Raw genomic sequence first — 19,955 nt, forward strand, 5'->3', positions numbered from 1 at the left:
AAAATAGATTTTGTTTACAGAGTAGAATAGATCTCCCATTTAGCAGTTTGTATGTGGATTGTTCAGACACTGGTTGCAATTCCACAGCACTTTCCCTGTTTCCACCTTGAGTTCCCGATCTCTGTCCACTCAGTTTAACCACCTGTCTTAACTCTGCTTTCTGTCAGATGCTGCCCTTGTGATCTCTTACACCTAATGATCCCCCCCCCCCTTTAGTGTGGCTTGGATTTCTTCTTGCTACCTCCTAAAATCGTTCATTGTAGCCCAGTCTTTTTCGAAGCAGAATCGTGTATCTCAGGGACACCCACAGCCCTCAACCCACTTGAACTTCAGGGAACGCAGGTCATACCCTGGCTAGGAGTGGTGTAGATGTAAGGGGGAGAGTAGTGACCTGGTTTGCATCCGAGCCACCAGATTCTGGCCAGAATGCATCTTCCACGTGGGCGGGGCCTAGTCGCAACACGTGGCAACTTGTAAGCTCTTTCAGGTAGTGGTGCTTTGGTCAGTCTGGGACCCATGTAGAGCATGACTGCACTCGACTCGCCCTCCTCTGTGGACTGTGGCAAATGGGGCAGGTGTGGGAGCCCCTCCCTCCCTAAAAGGAGACTTGAAAGACCCCTCATGTAGATGGTGTCGCTGACTGTCCGGACTGGGTCTGGATCCATGCCTGAATGCCCTTCCTGCCGAAGGCAGCCAGGCCCATCCAGGGATCTCTCCCTTCCCTGGAGGGGACACTAGGTGCCTCGGACAGGCGGGGCCTCGGACAGGCGGGGCCTCGGGTGGGGGGGTGTCTCGGACAGGCGGGGCCTCAGACAGGCGGGGTCTCGGTCAGGCGGGGCCTCGGGCGGGGGGGGGGTCTCGGGCAGGCGGGGCCTCGGACAGGGGTGGCCTCGGACAGCCAGGCTGGGCCTCAGGTCCGGCTGCAGGCAGAGTCCCCTGAGCCGATGGGTGCCATGGTGACCATGACGGGCCGCGACAAGGACACCCTCCCCGGCCTCGCGCCTCAGGTGGTCTTGGTGACCGTGAGGAGCAGTGAAAGGGACACCCCCCCAGTAGCGCGTGTCTCGAGTGGTCCTGGTGACCAAGAGAGGCCACGACAGGCACAGGGACATACTTCCCCCAGCAGCACATGTCTCAGGTGGTCCTGGTGACCCCGACAGGGACACCCTCCCCGGCTACACGCCTCGGATGGTCCAGGTGACCGCAAGGGACAGGGACACCCTCCCCGGCAGTGTCTCAGGTGGTCCTGGGGGCCGCAACAGGGACAGGGGCCACACCTCCACCCCCGCCATGCATGTCTCGAGTGGTCCTGGTGACCGTGAGCGGCCACGACAGGGACACCCTCCCCGGCTGCGCACCTCGGATGGTCCAGGTGACCGCGAGGGACAGGGACACCCTCCCCGGCTGCGCGCCTCGGATGGTCCAGGTGACCGCGAGGGACAGGGACACCCTCCCCGGCTGCGCGCCTCGGATGGTCCAGGTGACCGCGAGGGACAGGGACACCCTCCCTGGCGGTGTGTCTCGGGTGGTTCTGGTGACCACGACAGGGCCACGTGTGTCTCGGGTAGTCCTAGTGACCATGACAGGGACACCCTCCCCGGCATGTCTCAGGTGGTCCTGGTGACTGCAGCAGGGACCCTCCCCATCCTCGCATGTTTCAGATGGTCCTGGGGCCGCGATAGGGACGGGGACACCCTCCCCGGCCGCGCGTCTTGGTCCTGGTGACCGCGTAGGGGACCCTCCCCAGCCGCGCATCTTGGGTGGTCATGGTGACCGCGTAGGGGACCCTCCCCGGCCGCGCGTGTCTCGGGTGGTCCTGGGGGCCGCGACAGGGACACCCCAGCCGCGCGTCTCGGTGCTGGTGACCACGACGGGGACCCTCCCCAGTCACGCGTGTCTCGGGTGTCCTGGTGACCGTGAGGGGCCGCGACAGACCCACCCTGCCTGGCCGCGCGTGTCTCGGTGTTGGTGATGACGGGGACCCTCTCCGGCCACGAGCGTCTCGGGTGGTCCATGTAGGGGACCCTCCCCGGCCACACGTGTCTCGGTCCTGGTGACCGTGAGGGGCGGCGACAGGGACACCCTCCCCGGCTAACGAGGGCAAAGCCAGGCCAGTCCGGCCGGTCCAGGGGTCCTAGAGGATCCTTCACGTACCAGGGACCTTCGGGACCAGCCTGAGCCACGTGGGGTTGTGACCGAGGACCGTCCTGCACGGCCAACTCTGCGGCAAGCGCCCTCGTCGGGGTCCCTCCTAGCCAGAAAAGAGGGTTTTGATGGTTTGGTGCCGGTCTGGGACCAAAAAAGGGGGCACAGCTGGCCAGGTCGCCTTACCTGGACGATCGTGGCAAGCCAGGCTGGCGGGGTGATCGCCGCTTTCCCAGGAGCGGGACTGGGGAGCGTTGTCCGGCAGCGCGCCCGAGGGTCAGATGGTCCCGGCCTCCGCCGGCGCCCGTTGCAAACAACGTACCTCGGACCAAGCAGCCACCAGGCCGACGGACAGCAGGCAAATGGCCGCGGGCACTTTTTGAGCTTCCAACGCCACTTCCCGTCCCACGCCACTTCCCGTTCACAGCGACATCCCGTGCCTACGCCATTTCCTATCTAACGCGACGCACCTTCCTCTTGCAACGTGGCTTCTCATTCCAGCGCCACTTCCCGTTTCAACGCCTTGTCTCATCCAACGCCACTTCCCTTCCTCGCGCCACTTCCCGTCCACCTGGTGCCGCTTCCCGTCCGGCGCAAAGTCAGCTTCCAGCGCCGCTTCCCGGCTGGCCCGGGATCTGCACTGTGTTCACGCTGGTCCCCGAGCCGGGACGCAATCGCTCTCCGGATGGGTTACTTCAATCAACATCAAGCAAATCTCATAATCGCAAGACCAACAAGGAGAAGAGGTTTAAATTGAGAATTGCGTTGTACTTGAATTCAAAATCAGTGCCCATGAAAGAAGAAGTTAAAAAAGAAAAAAGTTTTTTTTTTTAAAAAAAAAGCAAAACTATTGCATCAGGCAAATCTTCTGTCAAAGATAGCTATCTGTAAAGTTTATAAAAAGAAAAAGGTGTTGGTTTAAGGTGCACCTTTCCTAAGCCATGGTTATTTGTCTGTTGTTTCATATGTGTGTGAAAGTTAGTGACTAAAGAAGACAGAAGAATTGATGCCTTTCAGTTTTGGTGTTGGCAAAAAGCATGGAATAACCCTCAGACTGCCAAAGGAACAAAACAACTGTGGCTTGGAGGAAATGGAGCCAGTGTGTTCTGTAGGGCCAAGGATGGTAAAGACCTTGATCCACATACTTTGGCCATGTTATCTGCAGGTTCCAGTCCCTGGAGAAAAGGACACGATTGGAAAGTTGGAGGGTCAAAGAAGGAGAGGAAGACTCTCAATGACATGGACTGACAAATCAGTAGAGATTAAGAGGATGGTGCCAGCCTGGGCAGGCTTTCATTTTCTTTTACATGATGGTTCTGAGGCAGAGCCCCCAACAATAACACAGGAGTAAACTGTTCTGAGAAGCATGCTCCGCCTGGGCGCTGTGGCTCACTTTAGAGGCCTTTTATGTAGCTGAAAATTGATCTCCAAGAGTAGTAGTTTCAGCCCTAAATTAAAAGGTTATTTGTGGCCATACAGTCTTGGGGTGTGTGAGTGCTCCACAAATCTTCATTAGTTCATTAAAGTCTGCTCTTTTTTCATGAATTTGAGTTTTACATTTTCCTACTATATCCTGTACCTTCTGTTGCAACCCTAGTCAGAACCATTGGCAGTAGTAACTAGGCACCATCTAATTTTTCTGATCCCTGGTTAGTGGAGTCTGTAGTTCATGTGATACGTTAGTCCTCTGGACTGTCTCCATGGGTCTTTGGTTTTCTTCACTCTTTGTTTTTTGCTTTGCTGGAAAGACACCAGTAGCTTTAACTTAAACATTTGCAAACTTTTAAGACTATATGTACCTCAGTGATAGAGGGTGCAGAATGTCTCTACACATAGTCCATATGGTGCAAGTTGACATAGATGTCCACTGAGACTATGGTCCCAGCCCTCAAGCTGAGGATCTCAGTCCCAGAAGGTGTTTAGTTATGGCTAAGAGGTTTTCAGAACTCTGACTCCTATTTGTATATAAATGAGTATATTTGTAGCATGTACAAATATAGATGTAGGAATAAACCCTTGCAACCTGTTATAAACATGTGAGTGTACTCCCACATACCCTCTCATTGTTATTCAGCGTATGTCATCACCTGTAGAGTCACTCCTAACTTATGTTTTATACTGCTGGTGTAGGATTTTGTGTGTAATATTATTACTTGTTTTCCTTTTATTCTAGTAAAGTTTTCCACATTTTCTTTGCTTTGTTCATGTTCTGATTTCCCTTATATTGTACATTATCTTTTCTTCAAAGCATCTCATATCTAGTCAGGCAGCTCTAGTCATCTAATCCATAGGAAGTTGTGCTACTAACTCAAAGGTGGTTGGAATTTACTAGTGTCTCCACAGGATAGTTTGGGGACTAAAGTGTGCCTGATTCAGGTCATGGTCATTTCAGTCACTTGCTGTGCATCTGAGAGCTGGACTATGAGTAAGGATGACAGAAGAATAGATGCCTTTGAACTGTGGCATTAGAGATGAGTACTGAATAATCCGTGGGCAGGCAAAAGAACAAACAGATATATCTTGGAGAAGGTGCAACCAGAGTGATCCTAGGAGGCAAAGATGATGAAACTTCACCTTACATACTGTGGGCATGTTGCAAGGAAAGGTTATTGCTTGGAGAAGGACATCATGTTGTGGAGGCATGGTGAAAGAGGGGAAGACCCTCAACCAAGTGAATTGATACAGGGATGCAGCAGTGGGCTGGAGTGTGTCTGTGAGTGTGAGGATGGTACAGGATAGGACAGGGTTCAATCTGTTGTTTATAGGGTCATTCTGAGTCATTCTTGACTTGACAGCACCAAATAACAGTAACAACTGCAGGATAAAGATGAGCAATGTCTTTCCATTATCATTTACAGCCTTGGAGACGAAGGGTCACTATGAGTTGGAACTCAGTGACAGTGAGTTTTCTATCTCATCAGTGAATTTCCATCCATGTTCTCCTCTCTCTGGTAACCACCAAAGAATGTTTGTGGATATAAAAACTTTTATTGACTTTTTGTAATAGTGGTCTCATATACTATTTATCATTTTGTAATTATTTCATTTGGCATAATGTCTTTCATTTTGTAAGATGTTTTGTGAATTCATTGTTATTGTTTAATGTTGCACAATATTCCATTATGTGTACACACTCCAGTTTGTTTATTCTTCCATTGATGGACACTTAAGTTGTTTGCATCTTTTCGGCTATGGTAGAAAATTCTACAATGAAAACAAATATTTATACGCACCTCTAGAGAGTGGGACTAATGGATCATATGATATTTCTATCTGTAGATTTTTCAAAAAGCACTATATGCTTTACATATTGGCTCGCCTATTTTATATTCCCACCAGCACTATATGAGGCTTGTGTCTCCCTCAACCTTGCTGGCATTTTTTTTCCTGTTTTTTGCATCACTGTCATTACTGCTAGCATGAGAAGTACATGAGCAATGTACCTTTACCCATGTCATTTACTGTTTCTGAAAACCTGCTGGAGGGTCTCATATGAGTCATTTCCAACTCAAAGGTACCTACCTACAATAACGGAGGCCTGGCGGAAGAGTGGCTATCTTGGAGGTTGTTGTTATGTGCCTCTAGGTCTAGTTGGAACTGACTCATAGCTGACTCTGCAGTGGACTCAAAGACCATAAGTCACTTGGGAGGAGATTGCCCATCTTTCTCCTTTGGGGTAGAAGCTGGATTTGAATCACTTGCCTTTGGATTGACAGCATGACTCCTTATCCACTAGGACATCAGAGCTTCCTGTTTGAAAAGTTGGTGGTTCAAACATACAAGCCCACCGCAGGGAAGAGACATGTGGCAGTCTGCTTTCATAAAGAGTTCTAGCCACTAATCCCTAGGGGAAAATTCTAATCTATTTCCTAAATTACCCTGGAGGAAATGACCAATGGGTATGATCATTGTTTCATTTATTTTTTGCCACTCAAGTGTCCTTTTGGTGTTTCCGTTCATGCCCTTTGGCCATTTTAAATCAACAAATGAATGGCTAGAGAAGCTGAGGTATATTCGCACAATGGAATACTATGCTGCATTAAAAAACAAGGAACTCATGCAATATTACTGAAAATGGTTGACTCTGGAGAACATTATGCTGAGTGAAATGTCCCAGTCACAAATATTGCATGGTGCCACTGTTGTAGAATGGGACTGTCCTTGGGGTTGGGGAGAGACTGAGTAAGATGGGTTCAATAATGTATGCTGCTCTGAAACAGAGAAGGGAGAAAACTGTTTAAAAGAGATATGTGATTAGGTATTTCTGTCATGACAGGAGTCTAGAGCTATGGCTACATGGTGGAGTGGACCTGGGGGAGGGTTTGTAAAATAATGAAAGAATCTTTTCTTTTACTTCTCCAAGAGGGTAATGTCTGGTGGGGGGGAGCCTTGGGAGGGGACAAATCTACAACAATGAATGAATGGAAATCCAAAGCCTCTGTAAATTTTCACTGAAATTAATAACAAATTTAAATTAAAAAAAAGAAGTTAGAGTAAGGATGGCAATGGAACCACCTTACCTCTGTAACTTGATTTGTGTCACTATTAAAACCTCTACTCAGAATATTATTGTTTTTCTATTTTTGACTCATGCACTTTTAACTTGTTAGTTAAATTTGTATCTTCTAGGCTGCAACACTTCCATGATACATCTTCAAGGATATGATCATGTACGGCTAAGCACAATTGATAACAGTGCATCTAAATTCCAGAACCAATCTCCATAATAGTCTATGTGTTTCCTACTGCCAAGGGGGCTCTTTAGAGTAGTGAGAGAAGACATTCACCCTGAAACCCACAGCATCCCTTTTCAGCAGGGAGTAGCTAAGAGAATACACCATCCCCTTTTCCTTATGAATCAGGGTGAAGTCTCTCTCAGGGAGGAGTGATAGGGAATGGCAAGGGACACACTGACAAAGGAGATTAATCAGAACTGGCTTTGACAAGCACTGTGGCAATTGGACAATTAAAACAGACATGGGGGGGGGGAAAGAAGAACGAACTGGGGATGAGGGTGGAGAAAACAGTGCAACAATGAATGAATGAAAACCCAAAATCTCTGTAAATGTTCATAAAAACTAATAAAATTTAATAATAATAAAAAAAGAAAGTGAAAATACAAATAAATAAATACATACATACATACATACTAAGGTGTGCTCAGCCCCCCCCCAAAAAAAGATTTTAAATGTCAATGAAGGCTTTACAGATCACATTGATTTTTCACACAGTCATCATAGACATTTTGTCTTTTAACATTACTTTGTCAATTTTTAAATGGGATTGCTTGTCTTTTTATTGTAATGTTGGAGTGGTCTATGAATTTGATTAGATCCTTGTCAAAAACATTATTGCCAATTTCTTCTCCACCCTAATCTATGAGTTCTATCTTAACTATTCTGCAGAAATCTTTTGATAAGCCTAAGTATTTTGCTTTTGGGAAGTTTTAGTTGTCTTAATTCATCTTCTGCTCTTGGTGCATGTTGACTTCTATTTGATAGTCCATTTATGACATAAGTTGGAGCCATTAGGTTTACCCCCTTATGTTTTCTTTTATGATCTTTTTTGTTTTGGTTGTTGGTTTGTTTAAATCACTTTAATCTTTGATCCTTTTTTAGTTAGGTATATTCTGTAGTGTGAGGTATGGCTCTTGTATCCTTTTTTGCAAGTGGTTATTTATCTAGTTACCAGTACTGTTTATTAGAGAAACGATCTCTTCCCCATTTAGTGAACTTTGACATTTGTTGAAGAGCAACTATAGGTGAGTGACATTTTCTGAAGACAACTGTCCCTAGGTGGGTGATTTTATTTTTTAGTTCTTAGTTCTTCCATTGATGTGTGGCTGTTCTTGTGCCAGTACTAGGCTGTTTGACTCCTATGGCTATCATATTAGGTTCTGAGATCAAGAAATGTGAGACTTCCCACTTGGTTCTTCAATCACTGATTCATTTGAGATCTCTTTTTCTGCATAAAGTTATTGATTAGTTTTTATATCTTGTTAAAGATTGTTGTTGGAATTTCTATCAGGATTATATCTATTTTAAAAAGACCACTTTTAGGTCGTATTGACAGTTTCTCAGTGTTAAGTCTTATCCATACATAGTATGCTTTTGTCTTTGTGTGCATTTCTTCTGGTTACTTGCAATAGTGTTTTGTAGTTTACACTGCATAAGACTTATGTCTTTAGTTAGGTCTTTTACTAAGTATTTTATCATTTGGAAATATTTTGGGCTACTACTGACAGGAAAGATTGACAGTTGGAATCCAGTAGCTACTCTATGGGAGAAAGATGGACACTGTCCTGTGAAGATAATCTCCTTGAAAATTTGACAGAGGTTGAAATGAGACAACAGTGGTTCGGATTTCAGGGGTTGGTTCTTTCAGATCTCTTGTTATTGATGAAGAACCTAACTAATTCTTCTGTTTTGATCTTGATTCCTTCTACTTTGATAAATATTCCTGTTGGTTCTTTTTTGTACAGTCTCTGGGTTTTTTTAATGTATAAAATTACACAGGAAGGGATTATTTGAGTTCTTCCTTACCAAAATGAATGCTCTTTATTTCTTGCCTTGTTCTAGTTAGGTCTTCCAATACCATATTGAATAAAAGTGGTGATAAAGGGCATATTTATCTGCTTTTTTCAAAGAAAATGACATTTCTGTTCTATTTCTGTTTTGCTGAAAATTAGGATTTTTTTAAAAAGTCATGAGTAGTCATTAGATTTTATCAAATGCATTTTCTGTATTGATAATCATATGATTCTTTGTTTTATTTCCTTTTTTGTGGTTGAACTATCCTTGTACTTGGTATGACTCCCACTCGATCATGATGTATAATTTGGAGAGAGGATGAAAGGTACCCAAGCGTCAAGCACTCTCCTTCATTGAGTCGCCTGCGACTCGACGGCACTTAACAACAACAACAACGTAGAACTTTCTTAGCTATCATTTTGTTGTGATTTTTACATATACATAATATTCATGAGGGATATTGGTCTATAATTTTCATTTTTAGAAGTGTCTTACTTGGCTTTAGTACGCTGGCTTACTGAATGAACTCAGAAATATTTTTCTTTTTATATGTACTGAGATAGTTTAAGTAAGAATGATGTCAGCTTTTCTTTGAATGTTTGGGCCAGACTTCTTCACAGAATTCTCCAGTGATATTGTCAGGTTGGGGCCAAGATTTTTTTTTAAATAATTTACTCAGTTTCTTCTTTTGAGACAAATACACTCAGATTATTTTACCTGTCTTTAGATTACTTTTAGTAGGTACTGTATGTCTAGAAATTTATTTCTTTTTGGTTTAAAAATTTGTTGGAATAATTTTTTTTCATATTGTTGTCATTATTTATCACAATTGCTTCTGTTGTATCATCCATCTCATTATTTTAGTAAATTACATATTTTTAAAAATTGTGATTTGAGTGAAGTTTTCAGAGCAAATTGGTTTTCCATTCAATTATTTAGTGGTTTTCATCTTCTCACTATTTTCTTTTGTTACACTGCAAAAAGTAATTCCCTTAAAGGAATATTCTAATGATTTGTTGTAGAGCTAACATTTTTAAAAAAAAATAAAATATCTATGCTTTGGAAATGAAATTGACTTTGAAAAGTTTCTGATTTGGGGAAAGGGTGGAGAAAGTATTTGCATTGTATATTGTATTTAATGCTGTAAAACAAAATATGTGTGAATGAAAAACTAGCTTGCTTTGGAAACTTTTCACTGAAATCACAATTAAAAAATGTAACACAATTAAAAAAATCTACAAAATATATTAAACCAAAGTAAGGTTTGCTGAACTTGGAAAAAATAATGACATTATTGATTTCACCTCTTCTTTCTTTTGCAGTGTCTGCAAATTCTTTGCCATACTGAAAGAAACGGAAACAAGTACCAAAGTTGATACTGCTATGTCGAGGCTGTGGAAGAAGTATAATGTACTATATGCACTCTTCAGCAAGTTAGAAAGGTAAAGTAGAAGTTTGATTAGGGCTACAATCTGTTTTTTTCATATTATCAGTTCTGTTTAGATTCTGTGTGGGGACTCTTACATAGTTATCAAGTGTTGGTCTTCAATTCATGTCCCATTTGCCATTAGTATTTCATTAGTAGCTTTCTTACTTATCCAGTCTTATGTCATCTGAATGCTGCTTCTAAAATGAATGGTTTGTCTCCTTTCCTGCCCATCATTTGTTTTAGCAAACCTTAAGCTTAGTTCCCACCTTAACTATCCCTTGCCAGAAGTTCTACCTGAAAGAGTGACTCTGAGTTTAAGCCTATTCACACTGTTCCTGAGTTTAGAAAAAGTATGAACAGTGAAAGGTGGGTATGGTCTGGACTACTGAACTTTGTTTTGCATTCCCAATGGTGTTTTAAAAGATGTCACCAATACTGTTCAATAAAAAAATTAAAGTAAACTGGGGTTAAGATTTTTGGGGTGTTTTTGTTTTTTGTTTTTTTAAATTGTTGTGTACCATCAAATTGGATCCGACTGGCACAGGAGATGCCCCTCCTTCTCCAGCAGGGCATCTGGTGAATTTTAACCATGTGCCTCTGGAATTGCAGTGCAGCTTCTTTCCACTAGGCCACCATAGCTCCCTGTGGGGTTAAGGTTTTAATACACTTTTCATCCAAACTGTACCCTTCCACCCCTTCTGTTAAACCCTAGTGTTGACTGCCACTCATAGCAACTGAGTTGATACATGTAGCAGAATAGAACTGTGCTTCATAGGGTTTTGTGTACCATGGAGTCAGAACCGTCTCATAGCTGATTCTACAGTAGGTTTTCAGAGGCAGTAAATCATGTAGGAGGAGACTGCCCTTCTTCCCTCTGAGCCGCAGATGGATTCAAAGCATGCGTCTTTGGGATGGCACTGCATTTCCTTATTGCTTGGACACCAGAGCTCCCTATAGGGTTTTCAGTGGCAGATTTTCTGAAGCCAAACGCCATGACATTTAGACCTCACATTTAAACCAACTGGGATCTACCCCGCAGTATTGTAGCTTCTAATATGGCATAGGCCATTTTACTATGTTTGTTTTAGGGTGGGTATGCTCAGGGAATATGAAAGGTAATGTTTTAGTTAAACAAGTGATTATGTATGTAACAGAATGTGGATGGGCGAAGGGAAGAGTGACATCCCTTAGATGTTCTGAGGGAAATAAGTAGTAAAGCTGGTGGAGAAGTATTTTCTCAGAAGGATGTCTCTGTTTTCCCTTATTCTTAGTTACTATGCCAGTAAAACATCAGAAGTCTAATTGTTGTTCTTAGTTGGTACTGAGTCAAGTAAGACTCATAGTGTCCTCAGTGAACAACAGATCACAACCTTGCCCTACCCTGTGGCATCCTTATCTGACAGTGGATGAGAAAAGCAGAAGGAAAACACAAAACCTGGTGCTTCTGAAAAGAATGCCTTCTGCACTGAGGTTAGGGAAGTGGATGCTAATTGTGCTTTATATGCAAGTAAGGGGACTCTTGTGACTTAGTCCCCAGTGAGCTGCACTGCTAACCCAAAGCGTGTGCTTCCCTGGTGAACCTGACCTACCAGTGGCTCTCCGCAACTTCAGCAGTCTACATCTGTGTGATTTAGAGCCTCAGTCCGTGCTCTTGTCTCGGTACTCTTTTATAAAGGTGACAAATTAAGTATTTAATGTTTGTGAAATCCCAGGTACCTATTTTGTTTTCTGTTGTTTATGGGTTTGTTGTGTATGATAATAGAAAAAAAACAAAAACCCCAAGTTTGATTTCTGTATTTTCTTCAATGAACTTTCTGGGGTTATATTTATCAGTAGCATCCCTGATCCTTTTTAAATTGTCTTGTACATGACATGAAGCATGGACCATGTTTTTCTCCATGAAGAAATAAATTTTCTTCTGTGTTGAATAGATTTGGCTCCTTTGTTGAAAAGTCAATTGACCATAGCTGCTTGGATTTACTTCTGGGTTTTCATTCCTTTTCCATTGGCTTATGTCTATCATTAAACCATGCCACGCTGTTTATATTACTGTAGGTGTCTGATATGTTTTGAAGTTAGAAAGTGTAATGCCTTCTACTTTGTTCTTTAAAATGTCTTTGACTCGTCAAGATCTCTTACATTTTCATATAAAACTGAGGATTAGTTTTCCTTTTTTCTGAAAAATGCAGTTAGCATTTTAATAAAAATTGTTTTTATCTGCAAATGACTTTTGGTAGCATTAATATCTTGACTATGTTAAATGTTCTGATTCTTGAGAATGGACTGCCTTTTCATATATTTAGGCCTTCCTCAGTCTTTTAAAGTTATGTTTTATAAATTTCGTTGTAAAAGACTCTAAGAGGCTAACTTTATTTCTGTGTATTTTATTCTTTAATAAGTTCTTGGTAATGGAATTGTTTCAAAATTTCTTTTCATCAATGAAGGGGGAAAAGAACTTTAAAAAGCAACTTTAAAAACCCCCTCTGATATTAATAGAATTCTTTCTTCTTTCCAGGACATGCGAACTTATATATTTCACAAACTCCTTCAGTTCGTAAGTAGCTCAGCACATGCTATTTTCACCTTTCTTGGTATGTTTAAATGAGAAGCAGAAAATACAGTGTTTTGTGTTGTATTCTCAAATTTCTTGATGGCAGAATTAGTTGGACTGATTATGACATGCTATTTAATAAGTTAAAGTAAAAAAGCCTCTATTTAGATAGCTCATTTTTGCCACAAAAGAGCTAGTGTGAAATGAATGCTTTGACTACAAAGGGAACTAAAGAGGTGGAAATTGATTCTATGCAAATCCGGGAAAAACGCAGATCAGTTGACTAAATCATGTATATTATGGTTCTAAGAAAGGCAGTTTATTAACTAAGGATCAGTTCATAAATGTGTTGTAGGAAGGCCTTTAAAGTTTGTAAAAATGTAGAGTGATATTCTATCACTATACCTACAAAAGAATGCCAGTGTTTTTCTTTATAAACAGACACAGTGAGCTGTAGATGAGGTTGTTCGGCCTCCCGGAAGCAGCAGTAGAAATGATAGGTTCTTTATTCATTCAGATTCATTCATTCATTAATCCCTTTATGTGAATGTGGATAGAAAATTTTTTTTTATCAAGGCAATGTGTTAAGTTAGCAAAACTAGAATCTCTCATACCTTCATTTCACTGCCTACAGTGCTAATTTCAATTAGAAAATAGAGCAAGAAAAATATTAAGGTAATTAGACATCAAATATATTATTGTACATTGTTTCTCTTGTGTAATTTCACATTAGAATTGAGATATCTGATATTGCCTTAATTGCATATATTTCTCCTATAGGCTAAATACAGTTTCTTGAGGTAATGCATTAAATTGAGAAAAATCTAGTTTCAGCATAAAATGTGCATTTAGGGAGGCTTATATTCTGTTATGCATTAATTTAGGTATGTAATTAAAACCAACTGAAAACAACCAAAAGAAATAGTTATAACATTTTCTATCAGTGTTGAAATTTTCTCTTTTCATTTTGTCCTTGTTTACTAGGATATCTTTGGAATTAAGTCCAATGATGGTGCTAAAATTTTCTTGGATAACATTTTTACTAGCCAAAGGTAAATCCATTATGTTTATTACTTGCTTATGTGTAAGATGTAGTAATTGCTTGATGGTTTTTGGACAAAGCCTAAAACTTTAAAAAATTTAATATACAAGCATTTCCCATACAGTTCTCTTAATAGGTGTTGGTAAGTTCTTGTAATTCCAGGACTAGGAGCCACTTTGGAAATGCCTTTTTTCATTTCTGTTTCTAGTATTTATTGATCTTTCTTAATTTCTTAATTATTAGAATTATTATCTTTTATCACAATGATATATACTTGTGATAAATAATCTTAAACTATCCCAAATTCACCCAGAAGTAATCATTATTTAGTTTTAATAATATTTTAGTTAAAATATATTTTGGTGTGCTTTCACCTGAGACACAAATACCTTCCCTTCTTTGCCCATTCATAGAGGCCTGTTCACATAGTTCTTTCCCATGAGTCCTTGCCCCTTTCCAGTCATATTCCTTCCTGGTCCTTGATCATCCAATCATTCCTTTGGCTGCAGCCCATGAACCAGCATACAGTTACAAGTCTGGATATTTTCCTTCTGAGCAAAGTAAACAACCAAATGCACTGCTTGACGTTTTGCTCTTGAGAGGATTTCCATTTACCACATTCTTCAGGTAGAACCCAGGAATAAGGCTAGGTGCTGCCCTGTTCATATGAGTGATACCTGCATATATCCTACATATCAGGTACAAGTTTGCTTTTCCTTAGTCAACTGATCATAAGGAGCTCCCCATGAGGCCACAGTCGCTCATGGGGAGACAGAAGGCAATGCCAAAGGAGTGGATACCAAGGCATTTGGTTTCATGTAACTCATTTGTGCTTTGTGGCCCAGCTCATACTCAACTTTAATACCATTCCATTTAGTGATAGAGTGCTGTTGTCCGTTACAACTTGGTGAGTCTGTCAGCCAGACAACACCCAGTTTATAATGGGCACCTCAGCCTCCATGGTGTTTTGGTGGCCCATGGTTAGCTGTTCAGTCTCTAATAAAGCCCAGTGTTTCTCTCTCGCTCTCTCCCTCCCACCCCCTCCCTCCCCCTCCTTCTCTCCCTCCCTCCTTCTCCCCCTCCCTCTCTCTTTCTCCCCCCTCCTTCCCTCCCTCCCTTCCACTGTCCGTCTCTCCCTCCCTCTCTCTGTCCCTTCTTTTCTACCTCTCTCCCTCCCTCTCTCTGTCCCTTCCTCCCTCTCTCTCCCTCCCTCCCTCTGTCCCTCCCTCCCTTTCTCTCACTCTGTCTCCCTCCCTCCTTCCCTTCCTCCTCCCATCTCATTTCTGTTAAGTAGAAACCAACTCACAGCTGACTCTCCAGTGGATTTTCAGAAGCTGTAAACCATACAGGAGAAAATCTGTAGGGCATCTTTGTCCCTAGGATTCAAACTCCCTGCCTTTGGATTGGCAGCACAGCACCTAAAAAGCTCTTTTTAGAAAGAAGAGCATTTAACTGCAGAGGATACAGGGCTTTGCTGGACATTCTAAGAACCTATGCTGTGATTCACCAATAGGGGGCTGCCAAGCACTTCTAATAGCATCTCTCTCTGCTTCTGATCCCTCAAGCACTATTGGATCAGCCTGGTCATGTGGCCTGAATGGCTGAGCCGCTTGCACAGCACCCTGAACCTGTTGTAGATTATTTCTCAAAGTCAGTATTGGTACCAGTATTTAACCAGTGCATTTTTCTCTTTCTTATTTTATTAGGTAGTAGAGAAGAAAGATTTTTTAAAATCTGATTTCACTCTATTTTTATCTAGAAGTCCTTGGTACCATTTCTTACCTCAGTGATACTTCCTTACCTCTGTGATAACTTCCTTTTGAACATGTTACAAACCTATTTTTGCATCATACCTTGTAAAAAAAGATTTTTTAAAAATACAAATTTACCTTGTAAATATTTATCTGTTTTCCCATCAAGTTTTTACCTTCAATATTTGTTGGGTGATTATCAATTTAGCAGACAGAAAATATCTAGATGGTAGAGAGTGAGTCAAATGGAACTTCTTAAAAAAGAATATGTAAGCAGACATGTAATAATTATGTTTCATTAGGATAAGTATATTTTGTATGTTGTTATCATGTGTGCTGCTGAGTTGGGACCAAACTACAGCTGACCCTCTAGTGAGTTTTCAGAGGCAGTAAATGGTACAGAAGATTTCCTGCCTTTCTCCCCTAGAGCAGCTGGTGGATTCAAACAGTGTATCTTTGAGATTGCAGTGCAGCTTCTTACCACTAGGCCACCAGAGCTGTATATTCACACCAGTGGTTAAAAAAAGAGAAAAATTACAGCTTCTGTTGCTAATTGTGTTCAACCTAGTATCTCATGAATTTGATTCTTTGGTTTGGACATTTAGGGTCAAGGTTACATGGCACATCCTAGTTTATTGAATTAATAATGTGTTTAGTGCTTCTGGTTTACCTCCTAATCCGTTGAGAAGTACCTAAAGTTTTAAAAGCTTCCGAAGAGCCGTCCAAGGCACAGCCCATATTTTCTATTTAGCTGAAATAAGAGAAAAAGAAGAGTCAGGAGTAGGAGGAGGAATTTAAATGTGCTAATTGGCTCCATGCTAATTGTCTCTTCTGTAAGGAGACTGCCATTACTGGGCATTTTGATTAAAAATTCTATAGAAGAGTCCTGTTCAAAATAGGAAAATGTGGAACAGAAATTCAAATTTTCTTGAACCACTGCTGTTCTGGATCCATGGGGACTAAGTGAACTTCCAAAAATGTTGGTCTATGATTATCTCCTGAGTTCTTAAAAATCATAAGTAAAGAGTATCTGCTGTGAGCATTATGCTCTTTTAAAAATATTTTTTTTTCTTTTTGTTAATTGAGTGAATGTTTACAGGCAAATTGGCTTTCCATTTAACCATTTATGCACATTTTTAATGTATTAATTACAGTACCTACAGTGTAACTATACTCTTCCCTTTCCTTAAACTTTCCATTAATCCATCTATCCTACTCTATCCTGCCTTCTTCTGGGCTTTAACCTTGGAGAAATGCTGCCTCTTTATTTAATACAGTTGGTTATTCTAAGTAGTGAGTGCCCCCCTCTGGTGTTACTGCTCCCCTGATAGAAAGAAATGCCTGTTGTTTGGCTTAAAGCCAAAACAAAGTTTTGTTTCAGGTTTGAAGAATGACTAGAGACCATAGTCTTAGGGTTCCACCAGTCTTAACAGGAACAATAAACCTGGCCATTTTTAGGGTGGGGTTTTTTAAACTTTTGACCCACAGTTTCTCCCACTCTCTTCAAGAAATTCTGCTGGTAGCTGGGCACCATCTAGTTCTTCTGGTCTCAGCGTCATGGACGTTCAGGTTCACATGACCCCTTAATTCTTCAGATTAATTTTGTCTATGCATCTTTACTTTTCCTCCCTCCTTTTTGTTCTGAACAGAGAGGGACCAAACACTTATTGCCAAAATAGGATGTAGGACATGGTCCTTTGTGGACTATGTTAAACCTTATATTTTTTTAAGATCTGTTTACCCTTTGTCTTCCTATTGCCAAAAATTGTTTCCAAACATAGTGACTCTTCATTGGGTTGCTGAGGCTATAAATCTTTTCAAGAGAAGACTACCCATCTTTATCCTGTGGAACAGCGATGAATTGAAACCTCTGACCTTTAGGCTTAGTTATGCAACATGTAATGTACTACCCCATTGGAGCGCCTAGAGAGACCTATTTATGTGGGACCAAACTGATCACAGTAATTTGAAAGAATAGTTAGGAATGTTAAAGGGTACTGAATTTATGTTTGGGTGAGGACCTACTCAGAGAAGGAGCATAAGAATGGTTTCATTCTGACAATGTAATTAATGTCATTGGGTCGTACACGTGGAAACTGTCAGAGTGGTTTATGTTTTTGTTATGTGTATGTCCTCAACAACAACAAAAAGAAAATATGAAAAAACCCAAAGTAAATAGAGTCATGTTTGTGTTGTCAAGTTGATGCCATCTTATTCTGACCTTCTGTGACAGGGAAGAACTGAAGAATAAGTTTTCTGAGGCTGCTTTGTCTAAAGAAGCCACAGATTTTCAGGTCTTTTCTCAAGTGGAGCAGCTGGCGAATTTTAATCTCAGACTTTTCTGTTAGCTGCAATTACTGAACTATTGTGCCATCAGGTAGAGTTTTACTTCCGTTAGAACTTCAGGACTTTATATATTTTTAATTTTGGTTTTTACAGTTAATGTTAGATGTTAATTTTTAATTAAAATTTTTCAACATGTTTAATGATTATTGAATAAATGTGTGCTAGATATATACCCATATCCATAATTGTCCTTTCCTTGAAGTTCTCACTTTAAAAATGTGAATTTTTTTTTCAGGGAAAGTACTCCAAATGGAAGATGACCTTGTGATCTCATTTCAGTTAATGCTGTGTGTCCTTGACTATTATATCAAACTCTCACCACCTTCAATACTTAAAGAACCATATAGTAAGTATTTAAATAACTTCTTTCACTTTGTCATTCAGCAGTTGTTTATTGAATATCTCTGAGGTACGAGCATGGTTCTAGGATGAATTGTTGTGTGCCATCAAGTTGGAACCAACCCATGGCTGATTCTCCAGTGGGTTTTCAGAGGCAGTAAATCTCAAGGGAGAAGATTGACCACCCTTCTCCTGTGGAGCAACTGATGGATTCAAATTGTGTGCCCTTGAGTGTGCAGCTTTTTACCACTAGGCCACCAGAGAGGATGGCAAGAAAGAAATAGACTTAATTTTTTGCCCTCAAGTAGCATTAAGGAATCGTAATAAAGGTAAGTTCTAGAAGCAGATAACTAGAGTACCTGATAGACAGCAGATGTATTAGAGTTCACAAGAGGGAGAACATTTTCCAACTAACTAGCTCTTCACCAACACTGCAGTTCAAAGGCATCGCCTTGTCATGTTCACTGGCAGCTTTCTCATGCATGTGAGGCAGTTGAAAGTAGAATGTCTTGAATCAGGTATACCTTGGTCCTCAAGAGGACATCTTTACTTTTTTAAAAAAATATTTTGATGAGGGCTTTTTAATAGCAGTTTTGTCCAATGCAATATAACATTTGATTTTTTCCCCCTACTGCTTCCATGAGTGTTGGTTGTATATCCAAATAAAGTTAAATCCTTGATATCTTCAGTATGTAGGTTTATTATGATGCTGCCTGTGAGAATTTTGTTTTCTTTATGTTGAAATAAAATTCGTACTGAAGCTTATACATAGTCTTTGAGTGTTGGAGAGAAGTTAGGATTTGTGTGTTGTGCAAAATTGAGGAAGGACATTCCTAGTAAAGAGAAAACCAAGAGCTGGTAAAGCACAGAAATGAATACAGTTTCACAGGAATGAATGGCCTATTCTGTAGGGACAGGAGCTCAATTAAGTTTTTATTAATATTGGATGCTATCGTGACAGTGGTACTAACTTTTCTTTTGTATAAATTGTAATTGGTACTACTCCAGTGGGTGATGAAAGAGGAAATAAAAGAGCAACTATCATTAAAATCATTAGAATAACATTAGGCAAAGAGCAATACATTCCACCAAAAATGGAATTTCTTTGCTTTTAAAATTAATTATTATAATACAGAAAAATAGAAAACTAACTAGGAATAGACTAATTTATTCTGAAATTATGAAAGTTATAATAACACAATTAAAGATCATAAAGGAGATAGATCAAATATACAAATATCCAAGTAGTATTGAAGTAAGTGAAAGACTGAGCCTAACTCATCTTTGTGAACTAGAACCCTCACCACTGCTGGTACATCAAATGGCAGTTTCTCAAAATGTGGAATATAGAGCTACCATTTGACCCAGCAATCCTACTATTCCCAGAAGAAGTAAAGGTGAAAACACAAACCAAACCTGTATACTAGTGTTGACCACAGCACTTTTCACAGTAGCCAAAATAACAGAAACAATGGATATGTCTATCAATAAATCAGTAAACAAATTGGGGTATCATGCATACATGGAATATTGCTGTTGCTTTAGTCAAATCAGTTTCAAGTCATAGCAACTGTACAACAGAACTAAACACTGCCCATTCCTACACCCATCTTCACAATAATTTCTATCATGGGGTTTATTGCTGAAGCAATTATATCAGTCCACATGATTGAGAGTCTTCCTTGTTTTCACATCACCTCCCCACTTTACAAAGCATTGTGTTGTTTTCCAGCATGTCCCTGTGAAATAGCCATAGTATGTGAGCAAAGTCTCACTATCCCCTTCTTTTTTTAAATTTTTAAAAAAGAATTTTTAGTGAAAG

The 19,955-nt window shown here is 40.8% G+C and overlaps 1 protein-coding gene across 1 annotated transcript in view; it reads left to right on the top strand.

Moving 5' to 3' along the window:
• Positions 1 to 19,955, top strand: part of RB1 (retinoblastoma 1) — a 121,945-nt gene that overhangs the window by 14,113 nt on the left and 87,877 nt on the right. The window contains exons 4-7 of the mRNA XM_006879496.1: positions 9,998 to 10,117; positions 12,620 to 12,658; positions 13,640 to 13,707; positions 18,030 to 18,140. Coding sequence (XP_006879558.1) covers positions 9,998 to 10,117; positions 12,620 to 12,658; positions 13,640 to 13,707; positions 18,030 to 18,140 — 338 coding nt within the window. The remainder of the gene's footprint in view (positions 1 to 9,997; positions 10,118 to 12,619; positions 12,659 to 13,639; positions 13,708 to 18,029; positions 18,141 to 19,955) is intronic.

Source organism: Elephantulus edwardii, unplaced genomic scaffold, assembly GCF_000299155.1.
Source record: "Elephantulus edwardii isolate Elephantulus edwardi_28Jun2011 unplaced genomic scaffold, EleEdw1.0 scaffold00004, whole genome shotgun sequence".
Classification (NCBI taxonomy): Eukaryota; Metazoa; Chordata; class Mammalia; order Macroscelidea; family Macroscelididae; genus Elephantulus; species Elephantulus edwardii.